This window comes from Podarcis bocagei (assembly GCF_964188305.1).
Source record: "Podarcis bocagei genome assembly, chromosome: 4".
Classification (NCBI taxonomy): Eukaryota; Metazoa; Chordata; class Lepidosauria; order Squamata; family Lacertidae; genus Podarcis; species Podarcis bocagei.
In genome coordinates, this window is record NC_138128.1 from 31,841,994 (window position 1) to 31,868,591 (window position 26,598).

Here is a 26,598-nt window from a genome sequence, read left to right on the forward strand (position 1 = left end):
CGGCAGGGAGGGAGGGAGAGGAGCTGCTTCCTTTGAAATTTAAGGGACACCATTTAAGGGACATCCATCAATAAGGGACAGCAGCGGGACATGGCGCTGGAATAAGGGACTGTCCCGTCAAATAAGAAACACTTGACAGCTATGTTGCTATATATACCAGGTGTGGCTGCTTCTGGGCCTGCGAAGTTGCGAGATGGTATGAATCACACAGGGGGGAAATACGCCCGCCGGGACAACAAGCCCTTTCGGCGGTGCCTCTACTCTACGTTTTATGGCAGTCTCACGATGGGAGGTTGGGCGCGGCTGCTGCTGCCATTACGGCACACCCTCTCCCGCGGGTTGGGGGGGGAGGAGTGACGTCATCGTCCGTCGGCGCGCCTACTCCAGACATTACGGAAGATGTCTGCGCGCTGAAAAGCCTTTTTCCCGGAGTCGCCGCTACACCCGCCACTACGGGCCGCGCTCCCCTGGCCGGTCCGGGCTTTGCGAGATGGCGGCCGAGATCCACTCGCGGCCTCAGAGCAGCCGGCCCGCCCTGCTGAGCAAGATCGAGGGGCACCAGGACGCCGTCAGCGCCGCGCTCATCATCCCCAAGGAGGACGGCATCATCACCGCCAGCGAGGACAGGTGAGAGGGGGACGCCCCGGAGACCCCTTCCCCGCAGCGGGCGGCGGGAGGTGCTTCTCCCGGGCGAGGGTCGCCCGAGCCCCGGGCGCGGTAGGAAGGTCCCTCCGCTGCCTCTCTCCTCCGCACCCACGCCCGGGCCCCGCAGCCTGTTTCTTCCTTTGCAGAGACCCGCCTCTTTCCTCCCCCTTTATAAGGGCGAAGCGCAGCTCTTGAGCATGAATTTTTCTTTTTCTTTTGAGGGGCAGCAAGAATTGGGAGTGGGTGGCTCTTATTTTGTCGCTCCCCCCTTTTTTGCTCTGAAATCTCGGGGTACAGAATTGTTATTGTGGGGCGGAGAGGAAAGGAGGAGGGACACGCCCCCTGCCCTCTTGCTTGGTTTTTTTTTGGGGGGGGGCTGGTCTGCCTCTGGTGGTGGTGTTCACACGCAACCACTCACCCACCTCGAACTGGAATAAAATCTGCAACAAAATGTAAGAGCATTTCTTTAAAGAAGGAAGAAAAAGTTTTTTACACAGTAGGATCCTGTGCAAGCGCCTACGCGGAGGAGGGTGGTGCCTTTTTCCTTTTAAAAGGGATACACACACAAATATAAATATATATCTCAACACTCATATCCACATGCAGGGCCCTGGATGACAACGCTTCTCCACTCTCTCCTTCCTCCGCAGACACAGCCAAAAATCCCCAGGGGGTGGTAGCCATGTTAGCCTGCCACAGCAAACATGTGAGTTTGTGGTGGGATGGGAAGCCTTGTGAGACTTAACAGATTTGTTTCCTTGGTGGACTAGACCAGAGCTTGCTTTGTCGGATGTAGGGAGAGCTGCATTCTTGGGCAGCAGCTGCACAGGTGGGTTTGCAAGTGGGCACCTGAGATGGCTAAACAATGGACACCCCCCCCCCCCCGACTGTGAAATGCAAGGGGAAGTGTTGGGGGGTCGTTTTATATCTTGCTGCGCTGCAGAGAGCCCCTAGGACACATGCAAACTTGCAGGAAATCTCTCTCTCTCTGTCCTCCCCTTCCCCAAGATTGCCAGGACTGGGGAGTGGTTTTGGCGCTACTTACCCAGTTTAGATTTCTGGTGTTGAGAGTTTGAGACATAAGAATGTAAGAGGAGCCTGCTGGATCAGGTGATCTAGTCCAGCATCCTGTTCTCACAGTGGCCAGCCAGATCCCTCTAGGAAGCTTGCAGGACACCCACACAATAACACTGACCCGTGGGGGAAAGGGAATCAAATAGGGTGATCAGGTATTAACCTTGCTTGTCAGGTATTAATAACCAAAAGCTGTCTCCGGTCCTACATCTGTTCAGCCAGAAAATCTTCCTTTTTAGTTGCGTAGAAGCCACAGCCGAACTGGATAAAAGGAGTAGTGTCAGGCCTTGGGTTATGGCAGGCTTTCATCACACATACATCCACCCCAACTTCTCTGTTTAAGTGAGGGGTGACCTCAGCAGCGACGCTGTACAGTGGGGAGAAAAAGAGGCCTGCATACGCATGAAGGCACGTTTTTGTTGTTGGCTGCAGTACACATTTCATGGGTGAGTTCTGATGTTTTCATAGAATCATAGAACTGGATGGGACCCTGAGGATCATCTAGTCCAACCTCCTGCGGTGCAGGAATATGCAGCTGTCACTTATGGGGATCAAGCCTGCAACCTTGGCGTTGTCAGCACCATGCTCTAACCAACTGAGCTGCCCACGACTCCCACCTTCAAATGTAGGTTGTGTGATGAAGTCCTGGTGAATCCAATCTCTAATGATACCCAAGGAGAGCCCTTAACCAGTCACCCCAGGATTGTTTGGAGAGAAGCAAGTGAGAATTGGGGGGGGGATGCACACCAGTTTGGATAGACTGGTGACCTTCCCCCAATGCAGATAGAGAGAGAAACAGACAGGCCAATTTGCTCATTCTATTTGTAGAACTGCCAGAAAACCTTCAGCTTCGGGTAGGAAGGGCAACTTTGAGCTCCCCTGAGACAAAGCTGAGTTCTGTGCAACTTTAATGCTTGCATAACCTTATCTGATGATGGATTATATTTCTGAGTTATTCAGAGAAAAAAATATAAAGGCTTTTCTGTCCACCCTCCCCATATTTCACATTATCCCTACATCAAAACACCCCCTGCCCTGTGTGCGCATGCACATGTGTTGGGTGTGTGTGTGTGTGGAGAGAGAAATGGTTGAATACTGGCACACTGCCTTGAAGCAGAAATAGCCCATCCCATTTACTCAGCCTGGGGAAGTGTCTGACTGTACAGAAATACTTTCTTCCTTCTGCTCTCCCCTCACAAAGACAAAGAGCACTCATACTCCAGCACAAATACTTTTTCGCATTGGTTTGGTTGCTTTAAAAAAACCCATTTTTGTGTCTCCTTAGCCCCTTCACTCCTTCTTTGCCCTACTCTGGCCTGTGAATTTGTTCCTTGAAAGCTTCTCTGACCACTCTTTATATTGCACCTTTGATTTGCATGGCTGAGTTACAGAGTCAAGTCCTTGATAGCCAAAGTTTAGATTATCTGCTTTGATTTTGCATGCTGCTTTGCACTAACAACATAATTTGCACACGTTCTTCAAGTTGTGTATTGCCAGCTGCCAACCAGCAGGTAACATCGATGTTCAAATTGCCTTTGTCTTCGTTGTGATGGAGCAGAATTTATAGGGGAATATACATGTTAGTCTTTTAAGCAGATGGTGCACAAGAGAGTGCGTAGAGAAAACTGCCCCACAAAGCTGTGCTTAAGCAATCAAGATAATAATCGGTTTCATCAGACCAAAGGGTTAATTGGTGCTAGTTCCAAAAGCCCTTGGGGATTACAGCATCTGTTGCACAGGATTACATTTAAGCTAAGAGAAGAATGCATGTTTCCTCAAAGTGGATGAACAATGTGGCTCAGCAATACCAGACGAAGCATTTTGATTCTTGGCTTGTTATTCCATGCAGTGCTCGAAGTGTGCAGAGGGGAGGTCGCTCTTGTTGTTACTCACATGGGTGGAAATTCATCAGCAGACTTCCTAGCACCCAGTAGTGCCATGCACCTTGGGGCCTTGGCCACGCATGTCATCTCATGTCATCCGAGAACTGGGATGGGGGTAGTGGCCAGGTGTGAGCGGTCAGCTGGCAAATCCACCATTCCAGTTGCACCTCAGCAACAAACCTGTTCAGTCTCTATTCTCTGATTGTGTATATTTGTTGCCATTTTTGTTGTCAAATGCTCATACTCTTTTTTCTTAATGCTGTTTTGATGCATTGCGTTATTGTGCTCATTCAACAACAATACCTATATACTGCAATGCATTAAAAAATATCATGATTAGGATTTCTCAAAAAATGTTGTCATGGATGAAGCTGGGGTGGGGGGCAGAAGTCTGTTACCTTCACTGTTATCACCGGAATTGTTTAAACATAGTGTGTATTCACAAAGCACCCAAATGACTGTTCAATTCCACTTCCTTCAAGTATTTCATCCTGAAATCAGTCTCTCCATATTTCATCCATCTTCTCTCAATGTACTTCTCTCTACACACCTTTTCTCTTGAGCTTTTATTTATTTTGCAGCACTCACCCTTGCCAGTTATGAGAATGGCAAGTTTAGGGCTTTCTAACTTAACAATCATTCTTCCGAGTCAAGTACAAAAGCTTGGTGAGCTCTGTAGCCGAGTCAGGATTTGAACACGTTCCCCATATCCATTCGCTACCCTGAAGGTCAGGGATGGGGAACTTCAGGCCTGGGGTGAATGGGGCCCTGAATGTGGCTCTCCAGTTCTCTCTAACTGGGAGCCAGTGTGGTGTAGCAGTTAAGAGTGGTGGACTCGTAATCTGGTGAACCGGGTTCACTTCCCCTCTCCTCCACATGCAGCTGCTGGGTGACCTTGGGCTAAGCGTCTTTGAAGTCTCTCAGCCCCACTCACCTCACAGAGTGTTTGTTGTGGGGGAGGAAGGGAAAGGAGAATGTTAGCTGCTTTGAGACTCGTTTAGGTAGTGATAAAGCGGGATATCAAATCCAAACTCTTCTCCTCTTCTTCTTCTTCTATCTGGCCCATGGGACTTCTCCCAGCCGTGCCCCCTCCTAAGCCACACTCTTCACTAGCCCTGCTTTGCCACCACCTTTGAATGTTCTTGTCTGGCTAGAACGTGCCCTTAAATTCTGATAATGCCTTTTGCTTCCCTGGGTGGAAAATGGAGAGGAATGTGTGAGTGTGATGAAGCTAGTCCACTGTACAAAGGTACAATTCACACTTCATTGCTTTGACCACTTTGTCTCTGGCCTGCCCACCACTGGCATGTGATACCCTCTTCCAGTTGCCCAAGTGGGAATATGAAAAATGTCTCGCACGCCTCCCCCAAGTGCTGGACCATGTTAGTTTTCTGCTATATGATACACTTCAAAGGTAACAGGGTTACGATGGAGGTAACGTCCCTGTTTCTGGTCTAACCTCTAATCTGAGCCAGGGATACATTTGAGACCACAAGTAGGCCACAATAAAAGGACTGCATGTATTTTTGTGGCCCTAATTCTCTGTACCAGTTATACTGTATATCTTAGAACCAGCATGAAAATGAGCAAGTCATACTGAAAAGCCAAAGATTATATAAGTATTATATAGCTGTGGTGTTATGGCTCATAAAAAGTCAGCTGATAGGCCACTGATATAGTACGGCAGACGAAGCACAAGGAAATAGCCAGGATTAAAATAAATGACTCCTTTTAATACTGGTGTGTCTGGTAGACATAAATTAAGATACATACTTGCCTGAAAGCACTTGAAATATTATTTTCCACGTTTCACTGCAAAATGATTCTTTTTTCTTTCCCTAAATTCACAGGACAATTAGAGTATGGCTGAAGAGGGACAGTGGTCAGTACTGGCCCAGCATTTACCACACAATGTCATGTAAGTAAGTACAGACACTGTTTTGTTGATATCATTGGCTGAGTGTGTCTCTTGTGCAAATCTAGGAAGAGATCTAGGAAGTTGATGTATGTTATGTCCTGCTGTTTTGGGTACTACTATTAATGTTTTGTACAGTGGAACCTTGTGTTACGGACGGGATCTGTTCCGGAGACCCGTCCGGTAACATGGAACTGACACAAGCTGAAGCGCCACATCTGTGCACATGCGCAGCGCGATTTGGCGCTTCTGCGCAAGTGGCGAAACCCAGAAGTAACCCGTTCTGGTGCTTCCAGGTTGCTGCGGGACGCAGCACGAAAACACGTAACCTGAAGCGGGCGCAACATGAGGTATGACTGTACAGTGGTTTCAGTGTGTGATGTTAAATCTTTTTCTTTCTAATTATTACTGCTACATTGCATTTTGTCACGCTGCAGACCGCTCTGTGAGAAAAAGGGTAGAACAATAATAGTATTTATCACTATAGTAGTAGCATGAAAGTAGCAGTAGATGGCTGTTATTGTCAATCAGGATGAAGGCATTTGTTTTAATTCCTTGATCCTTTTGTGGCTCCTGTCTGTGCTCTTTCTGACTCCTTTAAAGGCTTTTGCTGGTGCTTCCTCAGTAGACTTGTTTTAGCAGCCTGCCTGTTGATCCACGAGATCGTCTTGTGACCCATGTAGGAACTTTACAGCTGGAGGAAACTGACAAATGCAAGAACATCATTCATGCTCTGTGAAGTTGCATGAGATTAAGTTTTCTGCTTCTGGGAAGTTCAGTTACTTATCTAGCTCTGCCTATCTAGTATATTTTGCAAATCGGTTTTAACTTTGCTAATAGAATGACTTGCTTTGTTTAGCCATTTTTGTTGTTGCTTAAATAAGCTTCTACTCAACTCAAAAGAGAAGAGAGGGAAAGAGATGAATGCTGCTGTTGTTTTCGCCCACCAAGCTGATAATTGAAACCAGAGCCTCGTTTTAGCTGGGTCATCTTAACATTAAGTCAAACCTAACAAAGCTTTTGCTTTTAAATATGATTGCCAACTGTAGAGGAAAAACAGCTTGGCTTTCTCTTTTGTCTCTAACAGCAGTTTCATCCATTAAAAAAATCAGCAGATACTTTTCATAATATGCAGAAAGCACAATCACTAATGTTTTCAAATTAAACTGCTGTTTAAGCTTAAGAGCATTAAGGCAGTGCTCTCTAAGAATCCTGATGGCGAGATACTAAGGCTGCAATCTTATATACTCTTTCCTTCTGAGTAGACATGCCTAGGGCTGTGCTTTTGAAACAGAGGGTGTTCAGTGGAAATTCTTCTGGTTTTCCTTGGAAGAAACATGGATGAATAATAATTTCACTGCAAAACAATTCCTAATGTTGATAATGCTTCGACTGGCAAAAATATTCGATTTAGATTAATTCCTATGTAAAAATTATTTTGTAAATATGTATTTCTTTGGGCAGCTCCCTGTTCCACCATGGCTTATCATCATGACAGCAGGCGGATATTTGTGGGTCAAGATAACGGAGCCATTATGGTCAGTATCTCATTTGTATTCAATACGCTTTTTAAGTATTGAGTGCTAGAGTCCTGTCTAGCCAAGTTGCATGGGATCAATTCCAATCTGTTACGTCTGAGGATGACCTGGGTCATCGTACAGCCCGGACACTGAGGTTCAGCGCTGAGGGCCCTCTGGCGGTTCCCTCACTGTGAGAAGCGAAGTTACAGGGAACTAGGCAGAGGGCCTTCTCGGTAGTGGCACCCGCCCTGTGGAAAACCCTCGCATCAGATGTCAAGGAAATAAACAAATATATGACTTTTAGAATACATCTGAAGGCAACCCTGTATCGGGAAATTTTTTGTGCCTAATGTTTTACAATTTTTTACGTATTTTTACGTATTGTAAGCTTCCCAGAGTGGCTGGATATTATTTATACGCAGTGGGATATAAGTAATAAAGTTGTTGTTAGTTGTTGTTATATTATATTATTATTATTATTATTATTATTATTATTATTATTATTATTAATAAATTAAACCCATGCTAAAAATGAGCCTTGCAGTCTTGAATGCATGCAGCAGAATACTGTTCCTGCTGAGCTCTCCCCCCCCCCAATATATACCGTATTTTTTGCTCTATGACTCACTTTTTCCCTCCTAAAAAGTGAGGGGAAATGTGTGTGCTTCTTATGGAGCGAATGCAGGCTGCGCAGCTATCCCAGAAGCCAGAACACCAAGAGGGATTGCTGCTTTCACTGTGCAGTGATCCCTCTTGCTGTTCTGGCTTCTGAGATTCAGAATATATTTTTTTCTTGTTTTCCTCCTCCAAAAACTAGGTGCGTCTTGTGGTCTAGTGCGTCTTATGGAGCGAAAAATACGGTATATACTGGGAACAGTTGCTCATGGGCTTTCCTTTCCCAATACTCCTAAAGGAGCAGATTATGGAGCTCCCAATTGTACGGATAGAAATTCAGGCTGATTTTCATGGCCTCCAGTTGTGCTCGTTTTCAGTCCACCTAAAGCTGCGAGGGGAAGCGGTAGTGTTAAGCCATCAGGACCAAACAGTGACTGATTTAGGTGGTGCAGAGGCTGGTTCAATTGGTACAGCTTCCAGACTGCTGTGAACACAGGGGTCTCTGTGTTTCCTTAAGATCCTTCCTGGTCTCCCACGTAGAGCTGACCTACATCTTTAGAAAAGCACCTGGAAGGCCCAGGACTTGAGATAACCAGGCTAGAGGTGAGAGAATTGTATTCTCAAGCAGCCTTGTGTCAGAAACACCCTTATAGTGAACACGCTGAGGAGGAGAAAAGCTTCCAGCTTGCTGTTCCTAAGGGGTAGGTATCTTCTGTATAGATTCTTTTTAAAAAATATGCAGTGGAGCCTTCCAATGAGCACTTCCCTCGCTTACATTCTGAAATTGTACAGGTCCAGAAGATTGTACCACACATGTAATTTGTAGATTGGCATTTTGCTGTGTTCCATTCACTTGGGTATAGATGCATGTCCTCTTGGCTGTTTTCCGCATTTGTTGGCTATTTGAGTTATTAATATTCTGTTGGGAGCAGCCCAGAGTGGCTGGGGAAACCCAGTCAGATGGGCAGGGTGTGTGTGTATTATTATTATTATTATTATTATTATTATTATTATTATTATTATCTTATTTAAAATAGGGAAAATGTAGCAGTTTGTATGGGACCATATCCCTTATTATTATTTACTGTTTTCTTAGTGCTGTACAGCACTTCTTACGTTATCCCTGAGATCATTCTTCAAAATCCTAGTGAAGCTGAATGGATGGCAGTTGAAGACCACCTAAACATTCCTCCATATGAAAGCACAGCTTAAATAGATGGAAATCCCTTGCAGCTTTTCTTATTGTGTCACCTGAGCCTGCCTGATCTTGAGAGAAGATTGTGCCTCTTTCTCTTAATAACAGCTTGGTTGCTTGGTTTCAGGAGTTTCATATCTCAGAAGACTTCAATAAGATGAACTTTGTCAAGACTTACCCAGGTAATGAATCAGCAAAGTGTGCATTATCCTTTCCCCCAGAGGTGGGAAATTTTAGATCATTGGCTTGTAATGTATGACCTGTCTTAACTTGCATCAGATTATTATTGTCCCTGTTTTGAGACACAACTGATTATCTACCTACGTGAGCCGAAAGCATACATTCCGTAACTTAAGTATCGAAAACAAAATAGAAAATGGTAAAATATATTTTAATGATGGGTAACCATTAGGTTTCAGAAAGGTTGGATCCAGACTATGCAGTAATCAGGGCAGGTTAGTTGTGACTAATTTCAGGCCCTTTGATTTTCAGTGGAACAGAAAATCATGAAAGCACGATTAACTTGGTGTGGGGCTAAGTAGTGGTAATTACCAATTTAACTTCTGTCCATTGCTGGCTTTTCCTTCCATTTTATGGGTTCTGAGGCCACTTGTGGGATGGGCTTGACCTAACATTCTTTAAGCAACCTACCTTTCTTTAAGCAACTGTTCTCTGCTGCTCTGTAGATGATTCTGAGCTCAGACACCTATCGCACAACATTTACATGGTGGGGCAATACAGTTTGGCTACAAACAACGACCAGGCTTTTGACTTCAACTGATCTCCCAGCTCCTCTCTTCAGTTCCAGCTAAATCTGTTGCAGCTTTGCCAGGGATCAACGGATCAGGAAGAAAGTCTGCATGGGACAGTGTAGGGAAGACATCTGGGTGCACATTATGCCCCATTCTGGGGAGCATGTGCACAGGGAAGAGATGGGGAACATTTGACGGCTCCATTTGAAAGCAGCCTTTCTTGACTGCAAGGCCAACCCCATCGAAACAGACCTATCTTATGATGTGTCACTCTTTCTACAGATGCGAATGTTGGCTTTGAGAGAGACCTTGTGTTAAAATGACAACAAAAGAGTCTTTATGTCACGGCAGATGACGCTTGTCTATTCCAATATAATACTTTTCTCTATTCCAACTAATTTCACAGTGGTTCGCCCCCAATGCTCCCTCCTTCGATCACCTGATCTGATTCACTGTTTAATCTCATTTGCAATCACATATGTGCTTCACCTAAGCTGTTGTTTTGCCATAATGGAGACTGACCTTCATATATCCATGTGAAGGATGTGACTCACCGCAAGAAGCCTTTAAATAAATGAACTCCTGGCAAATGGGGGGGGGGGACAGAAAATGCACACTGTTGTTCAAACAATCATAGCAAAGTCACTGCCTTCCCAATAAACTTAAATTTGTTTTCCAGGAAGGCCAGCCATCTTTGGAGTCTTCCATGTGTACTTCAGAACAAAGTTTGCATTCAACAGTTTTGTGCCTTGACTTTTGCTTCTCTCTCTCCTTCTACCATAAATGCCTCAGGAGGCCCACAAATTAAATGGGAGCCTGGCTGCAAGTTATTTTCCTCCCTATCTTTTGTTGATAATACTGGCTGCATTGCTGTGGGTTAAGTCACTGGTATTATGTCTGTCAGCATTTTTTTTTCCTCCTGAAAAAGCATGGGGTGCCACAGTAGGTTCTGGGACTGCAGACAAACCTTACGTTCCTCTTCTCGCCCCCTTTCCCTGACAGCCATCGTATAAGATGGAAACAAGGCTTAAATGTATGGATTGAACGAGTCACCTGTAGAGCAATGCATCCTGCAAAAATATTCTCTTCTTTTGTGTCTCTGCAGCTCATCAGAACAGAGTATCTGCGGTCATCTTCTGCTTGGAAGCCGAGTGGGTTATCAGCACCGGCCACGATAAATGTGTCAGCTGGATGTGTACCAGAAGTGGAAACATGCTGGGACGACATTATTTCACCTCCTGGGCTTCTTGCCTACAGTATCTTTCAGAGTAATTGTATCATAGCAGATGTGGGAGTTTCTGAAGGTTTATTTAAAGTGTGCCCAAAGCTCAGTCGCTCTACTGCACAATTCTATATTCATTTTGAATAGCCTCTGCCAAAAGAGTAGAAGTGTTTTAAGTGACTCTTTCTGCTGTTAGATTTCATTAGTGTAAGAGCTTTTAAAGAGTCTACTGTAGCTAACAGGTTGAGGAAGTACTAGTCACTGTTGCTGTATGTAATATTTGTCTGGCAATTCAGCAGTCTCAAGCTAGGCGCCACATGTGCTTCAGAAATCCTCTTCAAGTGTTCTGCAAACACATGATGGGTGGGGGTGCTTGAGGACCAGCATGCTATAATAATAATAATAATTAATAATAACAACAACAACAACAACAACAACAACAACAACAACAACAACAACAACATATTTATACCCCGCCCATCTGGCTGGGTTTCCCCAGCTACTCTGGGTGACTCCCAACAAAATGTTAAAAATACATTATGCTACCCCTGCTCTGATCGTCATCTGTTAGTTGAAGGGCGAATGCATTCCTGAGTTCATGGAGGCTTACCGTGCATTTTAGAACCCTTATTTTCTAGGATTCTAAAAATGTGCAGGGAGCCTCCATGAGTACAGGATTGCAGAACCACTTTGCTTTCATATGTAATGCCTGAAGGAGGCTACAAGCTGCTGGGAGTGCTAGGTGCTGTCTTCATTCAGTGTTAGGAATGACAATCTGTAATCCGTAAGGTGTTCTCTTTATATCCAAAGGGTCACTTTGGTGTTGACGCTCACAGACCATAGAATGAAAATGCAGGGTGTGCACACTTAGGCATTGGCTGGGAGGTTTAAAAAAATATTTCACACCAGTTTATTGTATTAGGTGGGTGGACAAGTAGGGAATATCTGTCAATCATTCTGCCCAGTCACCTTTCTCACCCCTCCAGCCTATTGCTGAAGACACAACCCTTTCTGGTGGAACAGAGTGTTATAGCACACAGTTCTGCTATTTAGTATATTTTAGAACTATGTATTCATCTAGGCATAGCATGTTGGGAAGGACATCAAAGACATGCCGCGATCCTTGCTAATCCAAAATCGGCAGCCCTCTCTTGTGGCACTTTAAAGACTACGTTTTAAAAATAATAATGATTGGATTTTATAAGTTTTTAGTGGCATAAGCTTTTCTGGGCTGCATTCTTCCCCAGGTTGCATCTGTATCACAGTTGTTTTAAATATGTTTTTTTATTGTTTTATTGCTTGTTGTTTGCCGCCCTGGGCTCTTTTGGGAAGAAGGATGGGATACAAGTTTAATAATACAGTTCACTTCATTGAATGTCAGCTGTCTGCTCCACGAAAACTGGATGACATGATATGTTAGCCTTCAAGGTGCTACAAGACTCTTAGTTCTGTTTACTGACAGCTACTCCCCTGGGAGTTTCCTTTAGGTGTTGAGTTAGTCTATGAGAGAGCTGTGATTTTAACCCAGGTCATATAGGTTCACTCTGTCCAGTAAATCATTCTGACTCTGAACTTTACTGAGAATCTAGCATGGTTTTCCCAGAAAGCATCATCTTTATCTTTTGGGGGAGAGAGAAAGTAAAGCCTTCCTTTTCCTCAGCAGGGTTTTTCTTCTCCTTATTGTCACACACTGTTTGCTGGAGTCATTAATAGCAGGACAGATTATTATTTCACTACCCTTGTCAAGAGCTTCTGAAATATAGCAGCTAATGAGCCAGTTAGAGACAGTTAAGCAAACATGAAACGTTGCAGCATGGGCAGTCAAGAGTATTGTCTACTCCATAAAAGCAAACACTGACAATATTACACAAGTAATGGAATAATGCTGGTAATGAGGCTGGCCAACAGGCTGGCTCAGTGCATACACTGCCAGTCTTCATTTGTGACAACCGCTCCCCCTCACCCAACTACCCCCTTTTTGATATGTGGTTTGCAAGCCAAGTCTTCAAAGTGTGAAGTAGCACACAGTGCAGCATGCTGGCCTTGGGTTTTTTTTCAGATCTGCCCAATTCAGAAGGAGGCAGCAGTGAAGCGCAGCTCTTCTGTTCCTGCTCAGGAGTGACCCCCGTGCCACAGCTTGTATTTCCGTGCTTGTAGACCTTGCAGTAATTTTATACGTACAGTGGTACCTCGGGTTACATACGCTTCAGGTTACATACTCCACTAAGCCAAAAATAGTGCTTCAGGTTAAGAACTTTGCTTCAGGATAAGAACAGAAATCGTGCTCTGGCGGCGCAGCGGCAGCAGGAGGCCCCATTAGCTAAAGTGGTGCTTCAGGTTAAGAACAGTTTCAGGTTAATAACGGACCTCCAGAACGAATTAAGTACTTAACCCGAGGTACCACTGTAGAAAGATAAATGGGAACCAGAAGGGAAGAGGAGAAATGTCTCCGCTCCCATTAAATTTGGACCAGGCACAGCCAGGGCTGTTTTTCTAGGGGGGGGGGTAGTGCCAGAGCTCACTTTGAACTTCTCCCTTGTTCTCTTAGAAAGGCAGTGGTGCCTACCTGAGAGGTGCCAGAGCTGAGCTCCAGCTGGCAGGAAAAAAGGCCCGGGCACGACAGTTTTGGAATCGGACTTGCTTTAAGATTGCAATAAAGCTCTTAAGTCCGGGAGGAGGGACCTGAGATTCCTTCATTGCAGGAAGTTGCACTAGCCTGCTGCATAAAGGTCTAATTGTTTGTCTGCTTGCTTTTCCCTCTGGCCTTACCTGCTACCTTTTAGTCCAGCTGCATCTTGGCAGTAGAGTGTTTCCCGTGTTTAACTCATACCCCAGAATGATCAGACTAATTACCCCTCTTAAGTTTTAGAACCTTGGGTGACAGCGACATGGTTTTTAAAATGGTTGCGGAGGTCAAGAGCCTCGTTTGCTTGAACTAAAAGCAGCATCTAGTAAGATCTCTTCTAGTTTAGTGAGAGCCAGTGTGGTGTAGTGGTTAAGAGCGGTAGACTTGTAATCTGGTGAACCGGGTTCGATTCCCCGCTCCTCCACATGCAGCTGCTGGGTGACCTTGGGCTAGTCACACTTCTTTGAAGTCTCTCAGCCTCACTCACCTCACAGAGTGTTTGTTATGAGGGAGGAAGGGAAAGGAGATTGTTAGCTGCTTTGAGACTCCTTAGGGCAGTGATAAAGCGGGATATCAAATCCAAACTCCTCTTCTTCTAGTTTAGGCACACCTTCAACTTTGGTTTTTATAGCACTTTGGGACAAATTAGACTCCTTTTTACAACCATCATTTTACGCTCTGCCTCTGTGCTGCTTGAGCAGTTGACGCATGAAAGCTACTCCTTGACTCGGCTGCGCTAAGATACGACTTTGAAACCCAGCATGCCTTTGTCGGAGACTATTCTGGGCAGATCACGCTCCTGAAACTTGAACAGAGCACGTGCTCGGTTATCACAACTCTCAAGGGTCATGAAGGTAAATATGTATGTATGTATGTATATCTTTTTCTAATTGTTTTTCCTCCTGAAATGAAATTAATTATAAATATATGTAACTAGACCTTCCCTGAATTCTTAGGGTGAGTAGCACTAAGTGCCCTCCCTGCTAACCTATGAAGTGTTCTGAACAGGAATGTGGTTTCCAGCAATTGTGCTGCTTTCTCAAATGACTGGGCATTAGGCGGTATTGAGTCTATGGCCAAGAGGGGTGCCGGAGAGGATGACCTGTCACATTTGTAAGCAGACTCAAACCAACTTCTCTTTACCTTCAAAACTTTCTTCCTAATGTCTCAACAAATGAAACTGATTTGTAAAAATGTTACATGGGGAGGGGGGAATGAGAGAGAGACATTGCACACACTTTTGTAAATCAAGAAAATATTTAATAATAATAAAAAAAACTTAGGGTGTAGTAAAGAGTTTTAGGCACCAGATGGCAGGCTTTCAAGGGTTGAGCCTCTGGCAGCTCATAGAAAGCAATAGATATAATGTACTGTCCCTGCTGTGTGACCGACACACATTTGCATTAAGTGAGAATGGGAACTGGGGATTATTGCTTCTTTTGCTAGTTTTCCTGCCTCCTTCCGTTGCGGAATCCACGGTGGTGCACACATGGTTCTCAGGTGGCCTCCCATCTGTGCTCTCACCGGACTCAGGCCTGCTCAGCTTCAGCAACCTTGTATGCCTTCAGATCTGACTGACACATGAGGACTCATTGAGGACTTGAACTGTCTATCATAGAGACCATCAAGAACATTGTTTCCCCCACCCAGCCTAGTCCCTCTCATTAACCCCCCCCCCCGGCCAGTCTTGTCATGGCCATGTGCAGTGACACATGGCTCGCTGTGACAAGTATCTCTCCCCACCCTGGTAAGCTGCTATCCATCTCCTCAGCCTGTTGCTGCGGGTGAAGGTAGTGGGTGGGAACCAACAGGTTGGAATGCAAATTCAGACTTTGGTTCCTAGTTTCAAAAGTTGAGACAACCCTCCCCAAAGGTCTATTCCTGCACCCTGCTTTGGCACTACAGGGGCCAGAGTGGCTTATTTATAGTTCACATCTACATCCAGACACTGCCAAACATCTTAGCGTCAACCCTAAGCCGCCACATGTGCCTTCAGACCATTATCTGAAGCAGAGGTCTGTGTGTGTGGTTGGTTATCTCTTAATTGTGTGCTAACAGTGATGTATGGCCCTGCCAGAGCAGATAATTAGTTGCACAGCTATACACACTGAGAAAAATGAGGACCAACACTGATTAACGTATTCAGCTGTGCTCCAGTGAAAATTGCCCGTTTCTATGTACCTTTATAGTAGACTGTGAATGCCAGACAATAAGAATTATGTGGAAATGGTCAATACTGGGGCTCTGCTATACAAACAAGCACAGTGGGCAAACTCTAATCACAGCTGGCTCAGATAAACAGGCCTGATAATGATGCTGACCACTGAGAGTCAATTTCAGAGGTTGTTTGTATGAAGCAAGCTTGAAAAACTCTACTTTGTTTGAAGGCATAATTTGGTAACCCAAGCGTGGACTTGCAGAGGACGTGATTTCTGGAAAACATTTTGGGGTCCCGTGAAATATTTCTATAGTCTCTCATCGTCTTCATTGCTTGTCATGAAGACTTTCTCACGTGGCTGGCTTATGCTGAACTTTTAAACCTGAGTTTAGGTGTGCTTGTCTGCTGTGCTGTTCAAGTCTGCTGCTTGGTGATTTATTACATGGTTTATGAAGCCAGGAATGTTTGTCTGAACTAGGCAAATGTATCCCTTTGTAAAAGGGAAGATTTATACCTACTCTTTGGAAGTGCAGTATTATATTCCAAGCCTGCCACTCCCATTTACCTGAAGTCTGAAGGATCTGCAAGTTAATGCACTTATTCCTTCTCCTCCCTAACCTAGGAAGCATTGCCTCCCTGTGGTGGGATCCGATTCAGCGGCTACTCTTCTCTGGAGCATCTGATAACAGCATAATCATGTGGGATATTGGAGGAAGGAGAGGTCGGACGCTTCTGCTTCAAGGCCATCAGTATGCTAACATTTTATTTTCCCAGCTCTTACTGCTGCTGGTTCAGTCCTTGGTTGTGTTAACATAGGGATGAGGAATACTACATTGCCCTTTCTTTGAGCACCATCTGTGCTATGCATTTAAAGCAGCATTAAAGCAGCATGAGACCACTTTAAATAATCCTGGCTTTCCCCCAAAGAATCCTGGGAGCCGTAGTTTGTTAAGCATGCTAAGCACTGTTAGCAGACCCCCTACTCCCCTCACAGAGCTATAGTTCCCAGAGTGGTTTAACCAATCAGTCCTCCTTCCCAGGGAACTCTGGGAATTGTAGTTCTGTGACTACATACAAAACTGTTGAAAAGCACTATATACCAAAATTTTGCAGGGTTGGGGGACAGTATCTGGTATTTGAAATTAATAGATGAAATTAACAAAAGGTGTAAAAATTTGCTTCTCTGGTCAGATCAGCTGTTCCTTTGTTTACAAATGAAGCAGTAATATAACCAGGAAGGAGAGCATGAGAACGTCTGTGGTGATAATGGAGGTTTCACTGTAACTTCCATTAGTAGCATTGTGCACACCCCTTCTTCCAAAAACAACAAAACGTAAGGCCATGTGACTCGTGTGGCATCAAGGAAAACTTCCTGTCAGCATGAATCTTTAAGAAGCCTAAGATGGAAACAAAATTTCAAGAGACGGAAATTGTTTCAACTGCACCCTGCAGAAACATGGCTAAGGTTCTGTATTAGTTTTAAATACTGAAATGGAGAATGCTTTTTGTTTGTTTATTGTACAGTGACAAAGTTCAGGCCCTTTGCTACCTCCAGCTCACACGACAACTGGTTTCTTGTTCAGCTGATGGAGGGATCACAGTCTGGAATATGGATATTAGCCGAGAAGAGGTAGGAATTGTCACCAGGCCCAAAGGCTTTATCTCATTTCCCTTGAGCGCAGATAAGAAGCTAAGGTCCCATAGCCATGATGCTCTAGTTCTGCTCAGATTTCTGCGTTCTCTTCACAGGCCTCCCGCTTATAGGCAGTTAGCTAGGGAAACGTATTATTTATTTATTTATTTCTACATACATATATACATACATACCTCGCCCATCTGGCTGGGTTTCCCCTGCCACTCTGGGCGGTTCCAAACAGAATATTAAAAACATGATAAAACATCAAATATTAAAAACTTCCCTAAACAGGGCTGCCTTCAGATGTCTTCTGAAAGTCAGATAGTTAATTATTTCCTTGATATCTGATGGGAGGGTGTTCCACAGGGCGGGCGCCACTACCGAGAAGGCCCTCTGCCTGGTTCCCTGTAACCTCCCTTCTCACAGTGAGGGAACCGCCAGAAGACCCTCAGAGCTGGACCTCAGGCTGAACAATGGGGGTGGAGACGCTCCATCAGCTATACTGGGCAGAGGCCGTTTAGGGCTTTAATGGTCAGCACCAACACTTTGAATTGTGCTCGGAAACGTACTGGGAGCCAATGTAGGTCTTTCGGGATTGGTGTTATATGGTCTCAGCTGCCACTCCCAGTCACCAGTCTAGCTGCTGCATTCAACATCACAGTAATATGATCGTTCAGTAGGTGCAAGCATTTCTGCCTGCCAGATGAAACCAATCTCCCCTCTTCTTCTGTATGGGGGTTTTCCCAACTCTGGAGCAGATTAGGGGGAGGAGAAACCCCATTGCTCTAGCAGGAGTTTGTGCTGGCATCCACTATGACACTGCATTAGTTGAATCCAGCCATAAGCAGATTCCACTTGTGGGCATGTTGCATTTTATTTATAGTTCTTCAAAAAAGCAAACAAATAGGGGAAGGGGGGAGCTTTGTTGTTGTCACATTTTCAAGTTTTTTTCAGCAGCTACAAAGGCTAAAACCTTCTTAAACTCGAGGTCAGGTAGTGACAAGCCCACAGGGTGTGCCAAGGTAGCTTTCAGGCAATAAGTGCAACTTGAATTGCTCAGTTTCTATTAGTGTATGGAAGACTTGCATTTAGCTGGACCTCTGGTGTCTGCCTATAGGGAAGCAGGTGGGGGAAAATCTGGTCCTTCCATGGGTTTCTGAGCCGCCCCAATATGGAGTGAGGACAGGAATAGAAGCTGATTCATATACAGAAGAGAGGTCCAGGCAACAGCTCAGTTAATTGCTTTAAGTGGCATCTATAGTGCTCAGAAATGAGGACAGGACATGTTTAACGTCAGGTTATGAGTGAAAAACGGAAGGCATGATTATTTGACTGTGGAATGCTTCAGTTTTTCCAATTATGCGGTATCTCCTCTTAATCATCCAGACACTGAAAACTGGGGAGCTTCGAAGCCTGCAGCAGGCTAATAATTCAGATGTGGCAAAGGGAGGCTTCCTCATTAGCGTGGTGGAAATGGAAAATGCCACAGCTAAGGGCAAAGTGGGGGAGGCACACAAAGATCTGGGAGACAAGGCCCCATTTCATTAATTCCTCATGGACGCAGCTTGACACTAAATTGGACTAATTACATCTGGAGGGTGGCGGTTTTTACGAGGCAGGCTTGCATTTGGGGGACTTTTCACAGCTCCTCTCAGTTGAAGACCTTAATCGCATTTCTAGCTTTGTTGCTAGCGCAAAGCGATAAATAAACAAAGGTTAATAAATAAACACCCTTAATTCCAGAGACATTTACGGGATTTGGGGGAAGCGGGTTTCTCTCCTTTTGCAACAACATGTTTAAACGTTTTCCATTGCCTCTTCTGCTCCCAGGCCCCTCAGTGGTTGGAAAGCGATTCCTGTCAGAAATGCGAGCAGCCTTTCTTCTGGAACATAAAGCAGATGTGGGACACAAAGACTCTGGGGCTGAGGCAGGTGAGTCAGTCCTCCCGCCTGCAAAGTATTTTGGTGCCGGCCATGTATGGTGTTGGCAGGAAGGATTAATGTTTAGCGCTGCGCTTGGATCGGGCCTAATTTCAGCACTAGGAGTGCCCCATGTCCATTCAATCTAATTGAAATGAGAACGGACTAGTCCTGTGGTGGACAGCATATCTGTGCAAAGGCAGGAGGTGATAACTCTTCCGAAAACCAGCTGCTGGAATCTGCAGGAGGGGAGACTGCTCTTGGGCTCAGACTGCTCTCCTTGTGGGGCTTCCTATGAGCATCTGGTCAGCCACTGAGAGAACAGGATGCTGGACTAGATGGGTCATTGACCTGCCGTTGCAAGACTCTTCTTGAGTTCTTAAAATGCAGTGTTTGCCTTAAAAAGTCCTAAATAGTCTGGACCGGTGTTTTAAGGACCATTTTCTTCCATATCGACTTGCCTGTCAAGCTCTCAGTCTGAGGTTTTCCCCCCTGAGTTGCTCACTGTTTGGAGGCTAGCGGGCTGGGAACTAGAGAGGGAGTCTGTGGTGAATCTCCCCTCCCCAAAACCACAGTTGGCTGCAGCTAATAATTGGAAGCGCTGTGGTAATTTGGCTTTTTTTATTTTACTTGGTTTGATAATTTTCCATCTTTCTTGTTCCTCCATTTCAATTCTCTCACCCAGCATCACTGTAGGAAATGTGGCAAGGCAGTGTGTGGGAAATGCAGCACAAAACGCTCCAGCTATCCAGTGATGGGCTTTGAATTCCAGGTTCGGGTCTGTGACGCCTGTTTTGATTCAATCAAAGACGAAGAGTGAGTATGCTTAGAAAACACCCCTTTGTTTTCAGTGATTTTTTTTTTTAATTAACCGAAGGACATTGTATACAACACAAACCAAACCAAAGAAAATCCCAAAAGGGAAAGGGGGGGAAGTATACACTAATTATGAGCCAGATTATGTAAAGCTCTACTCAAATATTCATTGCTTTGCTTTCCTAGCTGTCAGCTGAGGCTTAGAAAAATAGAGAGCGAGAGCTTCAATATAGCGGGTGGCGCTGTGGTCTAAACCACTGAGCCTCTTGGGCTTGCTGATCAGAAGGTTGGTGGTTTGAATTCCCACGACAGGGTGAGCTCCTGTTGCTCTCTTCCAGCTCCTGCCAACCTAGCAGTTCGAATGCACGCCAGTGAAAGTAGATACGTAAATAGGTACCACTGCGACTGGAAGGTAAATGGCATTTCCATGCGCTCTGGTTTCTGTCATGGTGTTCCATTGTGCCAAAAGCAGTTAGTCATGCTGGCCACATGACCTGGAAAGCTGTCTGTGGACAAACACCGGCTCCCTCGGCCTGAAAGCGTGATGAGTGCTGCAACCCCATAGTCGCCTTTGACTGGACTTCACCGTCCAGGGGTCCTTTACCTTTTTAAGCTATATTCCATAATTTATTCATTGTCAAATCTATGTTAGATATTTTAAATGTAGATATGACTTCTAACACCAGTAATCTTTCATTGTAGTAGTTGTAGTTTGCTTCCAAATATTCCACAAACGTTGCAGGTTATCAAACAAATCCTCTATGGCTAGCTAAAGTGCAGCTTTCAGCTTTTAATTAGAAATTCAGTGAACCTTACAAGGCTGTTTTATCCTTTATCCTGAAGTAGGAACCTCATCAAAATAAAGAGCAGGAGAGTCCGGCACCTACTTGATTTTTCCTCCCCGCTTTCCTTTTTTCTGCATTTAGTTCTTTCCAGCTTCGGCTAGCAGTTTCAAATGCTGGAACTGAAGGCACTTTCCTCCCCAACCTCCACCATCCCAACCTTGTTTTGTAAACAGAAATCCCTACTTGCTCCTGTTTGTTAGCATTGGCAAGATGGTCATCTTCCTGTCTCCTCACCCCTTTTGAATAGGAGCTGTTAATCATAGTAAAACTTAAAAACATCACTGAGTGAGTCATTTATCTTATTATCACCTGCGTCACTTGCTAGAGCAGGAAAGGCCTGTTGCTATAATTATCCTGCTGTGTGGATTTATTGAAGTCTAGTTATACATTGGAACTCATTCCCCCACCCCAAAGGTTCACAAAGCAAATCGGAGCTGATACCCCATCAGCTCATGCGAATTCCTATCGACCACCACTTACTGATGTTCTGGAAGTATCCTTTGTAAGATATCAGACCAACCAAATAACCTTTTTTGACCTCACTGAGCTCATGGCACCACAGTTGCCCTCCCCAACCTGTTGAGTTGTCCAAAATATTTGGAGGGCTAAAGGTTGAGGACGGATGTGCTACAGCATTTGCACCAGTCCATGCCAAACAGCAGAGACTTAAACCAGTCGTTAAAAAAAAAAGGAAGAAGCATGTGGGTTACAATTACTGATCTTCTCATTGTACAGAGGCTTTCACAGATCAGCAGTGGAGTCAAAGGTCTATAGACTTCATTCTTGAATATTTCGAGCTTAATGAACTGGCCAGTTCTCCAAATGTCATTCAGATGCTGAGGCTGATCCTGAACTTGACACATTAACTTTTCAGAAATCTCATTTCCCTGAAGTGTCTTTCTATCTTGAAGCAATTTCCTGTGCCTGGTTTGAGAGACGTCTAGCAAGTGGCCCTTATTTAAACTCATTTTTCTCCCCTCTTCAAGCCGCACTTCTCTGGCAACTTTTCATGAAGGAAAACATAACATTTCCCATATGTCCATGGACATCTCAAGGGGACTAATGGTGACATGTGGAAGCGATCGTGTAGTGAAGGTATGATTCTCTCTCCCCCTTCCCCATCTGTCTTGGCCAAGACCTGCAAGTAGCTTACACAGTTTCCAAAAGGTAGTAGATATGAAAATATTCAAAGGGAAAACCCCAAATAAACAGCCGAACCTCAAGGTCAACCAAATGTTTTGGATAGACTTAATAGTGTTGTTCTGCAGAGATACAGGAAGCAGGGTGTTTTGGTCTACTAAAACTGTTGAGCCATTCTGCCTTTGATGGGTAGCACAAAGTTATCTAGTTGCTTTTCAGGAAATACAGTTGTATCTTGGATCTCAAACGCCTTGGCTCCTGAACAAATTGGTTCCTGAATGATCGAAACCTGGAAGTGACTGTTCCAGTTTTCAAACGTTCTTTTGGAAGCCGGACGTCTGACGGGGCTTCTGATGCTTCCCATTGGCTGTAGGAGCTTCCTGCAGCCAATCAGAAGCTGTGCTTTGGTTTCTGAATGTTTTGGAAGTCGAACGGACTTCTGGAACAGATTCCGTTTGACTTCCAAGGTACAACTGTACCTCCTTTAGCTCCACACCTTTGATCTGAGGTTGTTATTGCCCTGGATGCCTTTGAACCATTTTTGTAGGCTTCAGGAGTGTCCCACAGCCAATCGGAAGCCGCTTTGGACGTTCAGCTTCCAAAAAATGTTTGCAAATGGGAACAGTCACTTCCAGGTTTGTGACGTTCGGGAGCCGATTTGTTCGACAACTAAGGTGTCGACTACCAAAGTACGACTGTAGAGTTAAATAACCAACTAGCTTATGCAAAATAGAAGTCTCATTGTTCTTACATTCTATTCATGTGTTGCCTGCCGAATCCCCCCCCCCCCCATTTTGGTCACCTTTATCTGACAGAAAGGTGGGATAAATCATTGGTCTGAAACTGCTGGGTCACCACCTGTCTTACGAAGGGTCTCAACAGCAGCCCTGCCACCAGTCATGTTGTTGGCATTCATCTGTCTCGGGAGACAGTGGAGGAGCCAGCTTTCAGGGGTGAAGTCAAACCATTGGAGAGACTGAAACCACTGAACTGCTTGGGTTTGCCGATCAGAAGGTCAGCGGTTCGAATCCCTGTCATGGGGTGACCTCCCGTTGCTCGGTCCCAGCTCCTGCCAACCTAGCAGTTTGAAAGCACGCCAAAAAAAGTGCAAATAGATAAATAGGTACCACTCCGGCGGGAAGGTAAACATAGCTGTCAACTTTTCCCTTTTCTTGCGAGGAATTCTATTCGGAATAAGGGAATTTCCCTTTAAAAAAGGGAAACTTGACAGCTATGAAGGTAAATGGTGTTTCTGTGCGCTGCTCTGGTTTCGGTGCTCTGTTGCGCCAGAAGCGGCTTAGTCATGCTGGCCACATGACCCATAAAAACTGTCAATACGTGTTTGAACTGCAGGCGGCTCTTGAGTTTGAACATGTTGGGTCTGCTGCCATATGTCACACAGAGTCTTACTTTGCTTCTGCATCTTCTTCTTCAGATATGGGACATGACACCAGTAGTGGGCTGTGGCCTTGCGACCGGCTTCGCTTCCCGCTGACCTGGGCCTGCCGAGTTAATGTACCCGAAGCACCAAATGGATAACACTCCCTTCTGTGATTCTTGCCACCAAAATGCCGGCTGCTTGACTCTGTGAACTCTGCTTTTCCCAAGATGGACAGCCTTTTTGTGTGTTTGTGTGTGAGAGAGAGTGGAGCAGAATTCTTCTGTAATGCTTACCAGGAACAGCGGAGCCTGCCCAGCTACAAGTTCACAGCCTATGGAATGAACGCAGAAAAGGCTTTAAGTGCAAAAAAACCAACCACAACTCCTTGCCTAGAGAGACCACTCCTCATTCGATTTACTTGTAGTCTTCAATGTGTGCTTTTTCTCTGCTGAAATAATACTGTACAGTGGCAAAGGGTCAAAATGAGTGTAGTGACAACAGTGTGCAAATAAGTTGTAACTTATTCTCCGTCCTTGTAAACCATCCGTGTATGCTAGTTTTATCTTATGAACAGCCGCTGTGAAGGCTGCCTCGCAAACATAAGAATATATACCTTTTGACGGAAAGAAGAAAGCACCTCTTCACCTCCAAGCAGCATTGCAATAAGGGTGAGGAAATGGATAAGATTTTTTGGGTGGAGAATTTTCTATGAATTCTGTTTATTCTTTCAAAGTTGTTCAGACTGAGAATTACGTCAGGTTGTCTTGAGAATTTTTGTATCTGGCCAAAATCATGACTTTTCCCCCCTGTAACACTAAAAGCAAGTTGACGTGTCTTGTCGTATGCCTTACATGTAAATACGTATTACAATAGAGGCCACGTGAACTCAACAACCTGCGCACTTTCAGTGAACTAGTTGTTGTGTTCTTTCCGCTCCCTAGATGATGGCGCTTCCTGCATTCTCCCCCTTAAAAAGTCATAATAATGGAGAAGTGTGTGTCACTTTGATCTTTCATCAGCCAGTGCTGAGCATGCTTTTAAAAACATTTCAGCAATAACTAATTTTGTTGGGGTGGGGTGCATAGATAAGAGCTCCTGCGGTTAAAAATGGATGGGATGAGTAGCAGCGGAAAGTTGTGAGATTAAAGATGCCTGCAAACTTTGAGAATGAAACCGATTTGTCACGTTGCGCTACAGCAGTATAAGGAGAAGGGAATGAACCTTCGTAACCTGAGGATCATTTCAAGTCACCTCTCTGTTCATTTGCTTCATTGGCACTGTTGAGTTTAAATTTTTGGAGTAAATGTAGCTTTGTGAAATCGGGCCGCTGCGATCGCTAGCATTAATGGGATAAAATCATTGCCTAAAAGCCTGTGTAAGATCCACGGTAAAGGTTAGTTCATGCAGGCTAATAGATCTGAACTGCTCGTTTTCCCTCCGATCAGGTAGCAATATCTCTTGTCTCAAGGTATAGTATCTCTAGGGGTATTTTCTGGAAATGTTGTACTAAAGCGGGGGGGGGGGGGAGAGCTATTTGATGTTTGCCATGAAAACCTTTCATAAGGCCCGTGTTAATTGTATACTGTTTTATAAGTGTGTAAATCGCTAAAGAATCAAGTCTTTTAAGTGTTTTGTGTTAGGGAGATGCATATGAGGAAGGGCAGTATAATATTCTGAGGTGAAATGTTGTGTTTGCTGACGATCACACTAGGACTTAGATCAATGCTCTGTGCTGCAGTTACGTGCAAGATTTGAGTTACTTCATTAGAATGAAAACTCAGGAAAAAAAGATGCAGGTGATCATTTTAGGGTCAAGGTGCGGGGAGGAAAAACATGAAGGCAGCAATTTCGCCTGCATGCTAACATAAAGTTTGAAGAGTAGCACAACCTTTATAATAGTTTTCTCTCTTGAGTTAATGCGTTCTTAAAGCCTGGGAAGAAGATGGCCCCACTGAACCAGTAAAATGTACTACTCATTGCCTTATTGGACTGCATGAAAAGTGGAACTGCACTTGTCTGGATTAAACCAGAGTCAGTTCACCTCAGTGCCCAGAGGAAAAGTTTTCTTTATCTGGAAATGCACATCTTGTGTTTTGAAAACTACCCGACTTGAAAGCATTTGTTATATCTCCACCCCACCTCCCCTCAAAAAGTTGCCTTAGAGCATATTTTCCCTTTTCCTCTCTTGGAAACCTGGGATAACTGGCAGCAAGGGGGGCACCCATTGTTTCAGTATTGATAGTTGACCCTACAGAGTAAATTCTCCGACTTGATTGGCTACCTTTTCGGTTATTAGCTGTATGGACCACAGAATAAGGATTTCCACCTCTTGGCAACTGCACTTAGACTCTTCTGTGAGTATTTTGCCAAAGGATGCTGAATTTGCTCCGTGACTGAATAATTTTTATTTTATTCTATATTTTGGTAATTTGGAGAATATGACATTAAGATGTTATCTAGATCCGTGGTGAGATTTTGTTGGGAAAACACAAGTTTGTTTGCATAATTCAAAACACGGGAGTTCTCCAAAGTCGTCAAATCCTTCCCTGAAAACTTAGATTGTGTGTTTGTATAGAAAACAGTTTTGGGGTGAGCAGAAGGACAAACACAATGCTGTGCAATGTAACAATAACGGTCCCGGTAATTTTAAATGTGCAATTACTTTGACTTGATTTGACACATTTACCTAGTCCCCCCCCCCACTAAAGCCTTTCTTTATGTGGGAGCAACAAGTACTAATGTATCTTTTGTCCGATAGCTGTGTTCTGTGAAATACTGTATCCTTTGTTATCTGAGACTCTGTTATGGCTGTTCTTCGTTCCCCCTCCTGTCTTTTGGAAGAAAAAAAAACTTTGAATATTGTACAATTAAAAAAAAAGAATATTTCCTGATAGTATTCCCCTTCGCCTCTCTGTTCTGATGACCTATCTTTTGTCTGTGGGGAGAAATAACTTGCTGTTTGTGTGCTTTACAAAAAAGATTGTCCAAATGGATGAGCAGAGAGAAATTGCTTGCTTAAAACACTACAGTGGAAGGAGCGGTCCAGGTACGCATGAAATGGTTTGGGGGTGAGGAGAGAATTGAGAATGTTGAACATCCGAAACTTGGTGAACTATGCTCGCACAGTCTAGGAATAGAGAGGGGAAGAAGGGTACCTATTTGAATTGTCGTAATAGGTGATGAAATCTGGGATGAGCCTGCTGTAAAAGAGCCTAGGAAATAATTTAACGCTGCAAACCTAAACACCAGCGGAGC

General features: G+C 44.5%; 1 protein-coding gene across 2 annotated transcripts; it reads left to right on the plus strand.

The window, feature by feature from the left end:
• The first annotated feature begins 402 nt into the window (after positions 1-402).
• WDFY1 (WD repeat and FYVE domain containing 1) lies at positions 403-26,239 on the plus strand. 2 transcript variants are annotated; one of them, XM_081192698.1, is made up of 12 exons: positions 403-627; positions 5,453-5,520; positions 6,982-7,055; positions 8,975-9,029; positions 10,705-10,855; positions 14,189-14,301; positions 16,228-16,354; positions 17,130-17,235; positions 19,072-19,173; positions 19,847-19,977; positions 21,809-21,917; positions 23,398-26,239. In XM_081192698.1, the coding sequence occupies exons 1-12, from the start codon at positions 491-493 to the stop codon at positions 23,455-23,457; spliced, it is 1,233 nt and encodes a 410-aa protein (XP_081048824.1). In that variant the 5' UTR covers positions 403-490; the 3' UTR covers positions 23,458-26,239. The 2 variants fall into 2 exon arrangements, with proteins under 2 accessions (XP_081048824.1, XP_081048825.1); XM_081192699.1 differs by having other exon boundaries at positions 610-627; positions 5,453-5,524.
• Positions 26,240-26,598: the final 359 nt, after the last annotated feature.

Excerpts from the sequence above, each read along its gene's own strand:
- WDFY1 (XM_081192698.1), top strand. The coding sequence starts at position 491 with ATGGCGGCCGAGATCCACTCGCGGCCTCAGAGCAGCCGGCCCGCCCTG. Across the intron at positions 14,302-16,227 it reads AACTCTCAAGGGTCATGAAG|GAAGCATTGCCTCCCTGTGG; the intron begins GTAAATATGTAT and ends TCCCTAACCTAG. Across the intron at positions 21,918-23,397 it reads GAAGCGATCGTGTAGTGAAG|ATATGGGACATGACACCAGT; the intron begins GTATGATTCTCT and ends CTTCTTCTTCAG.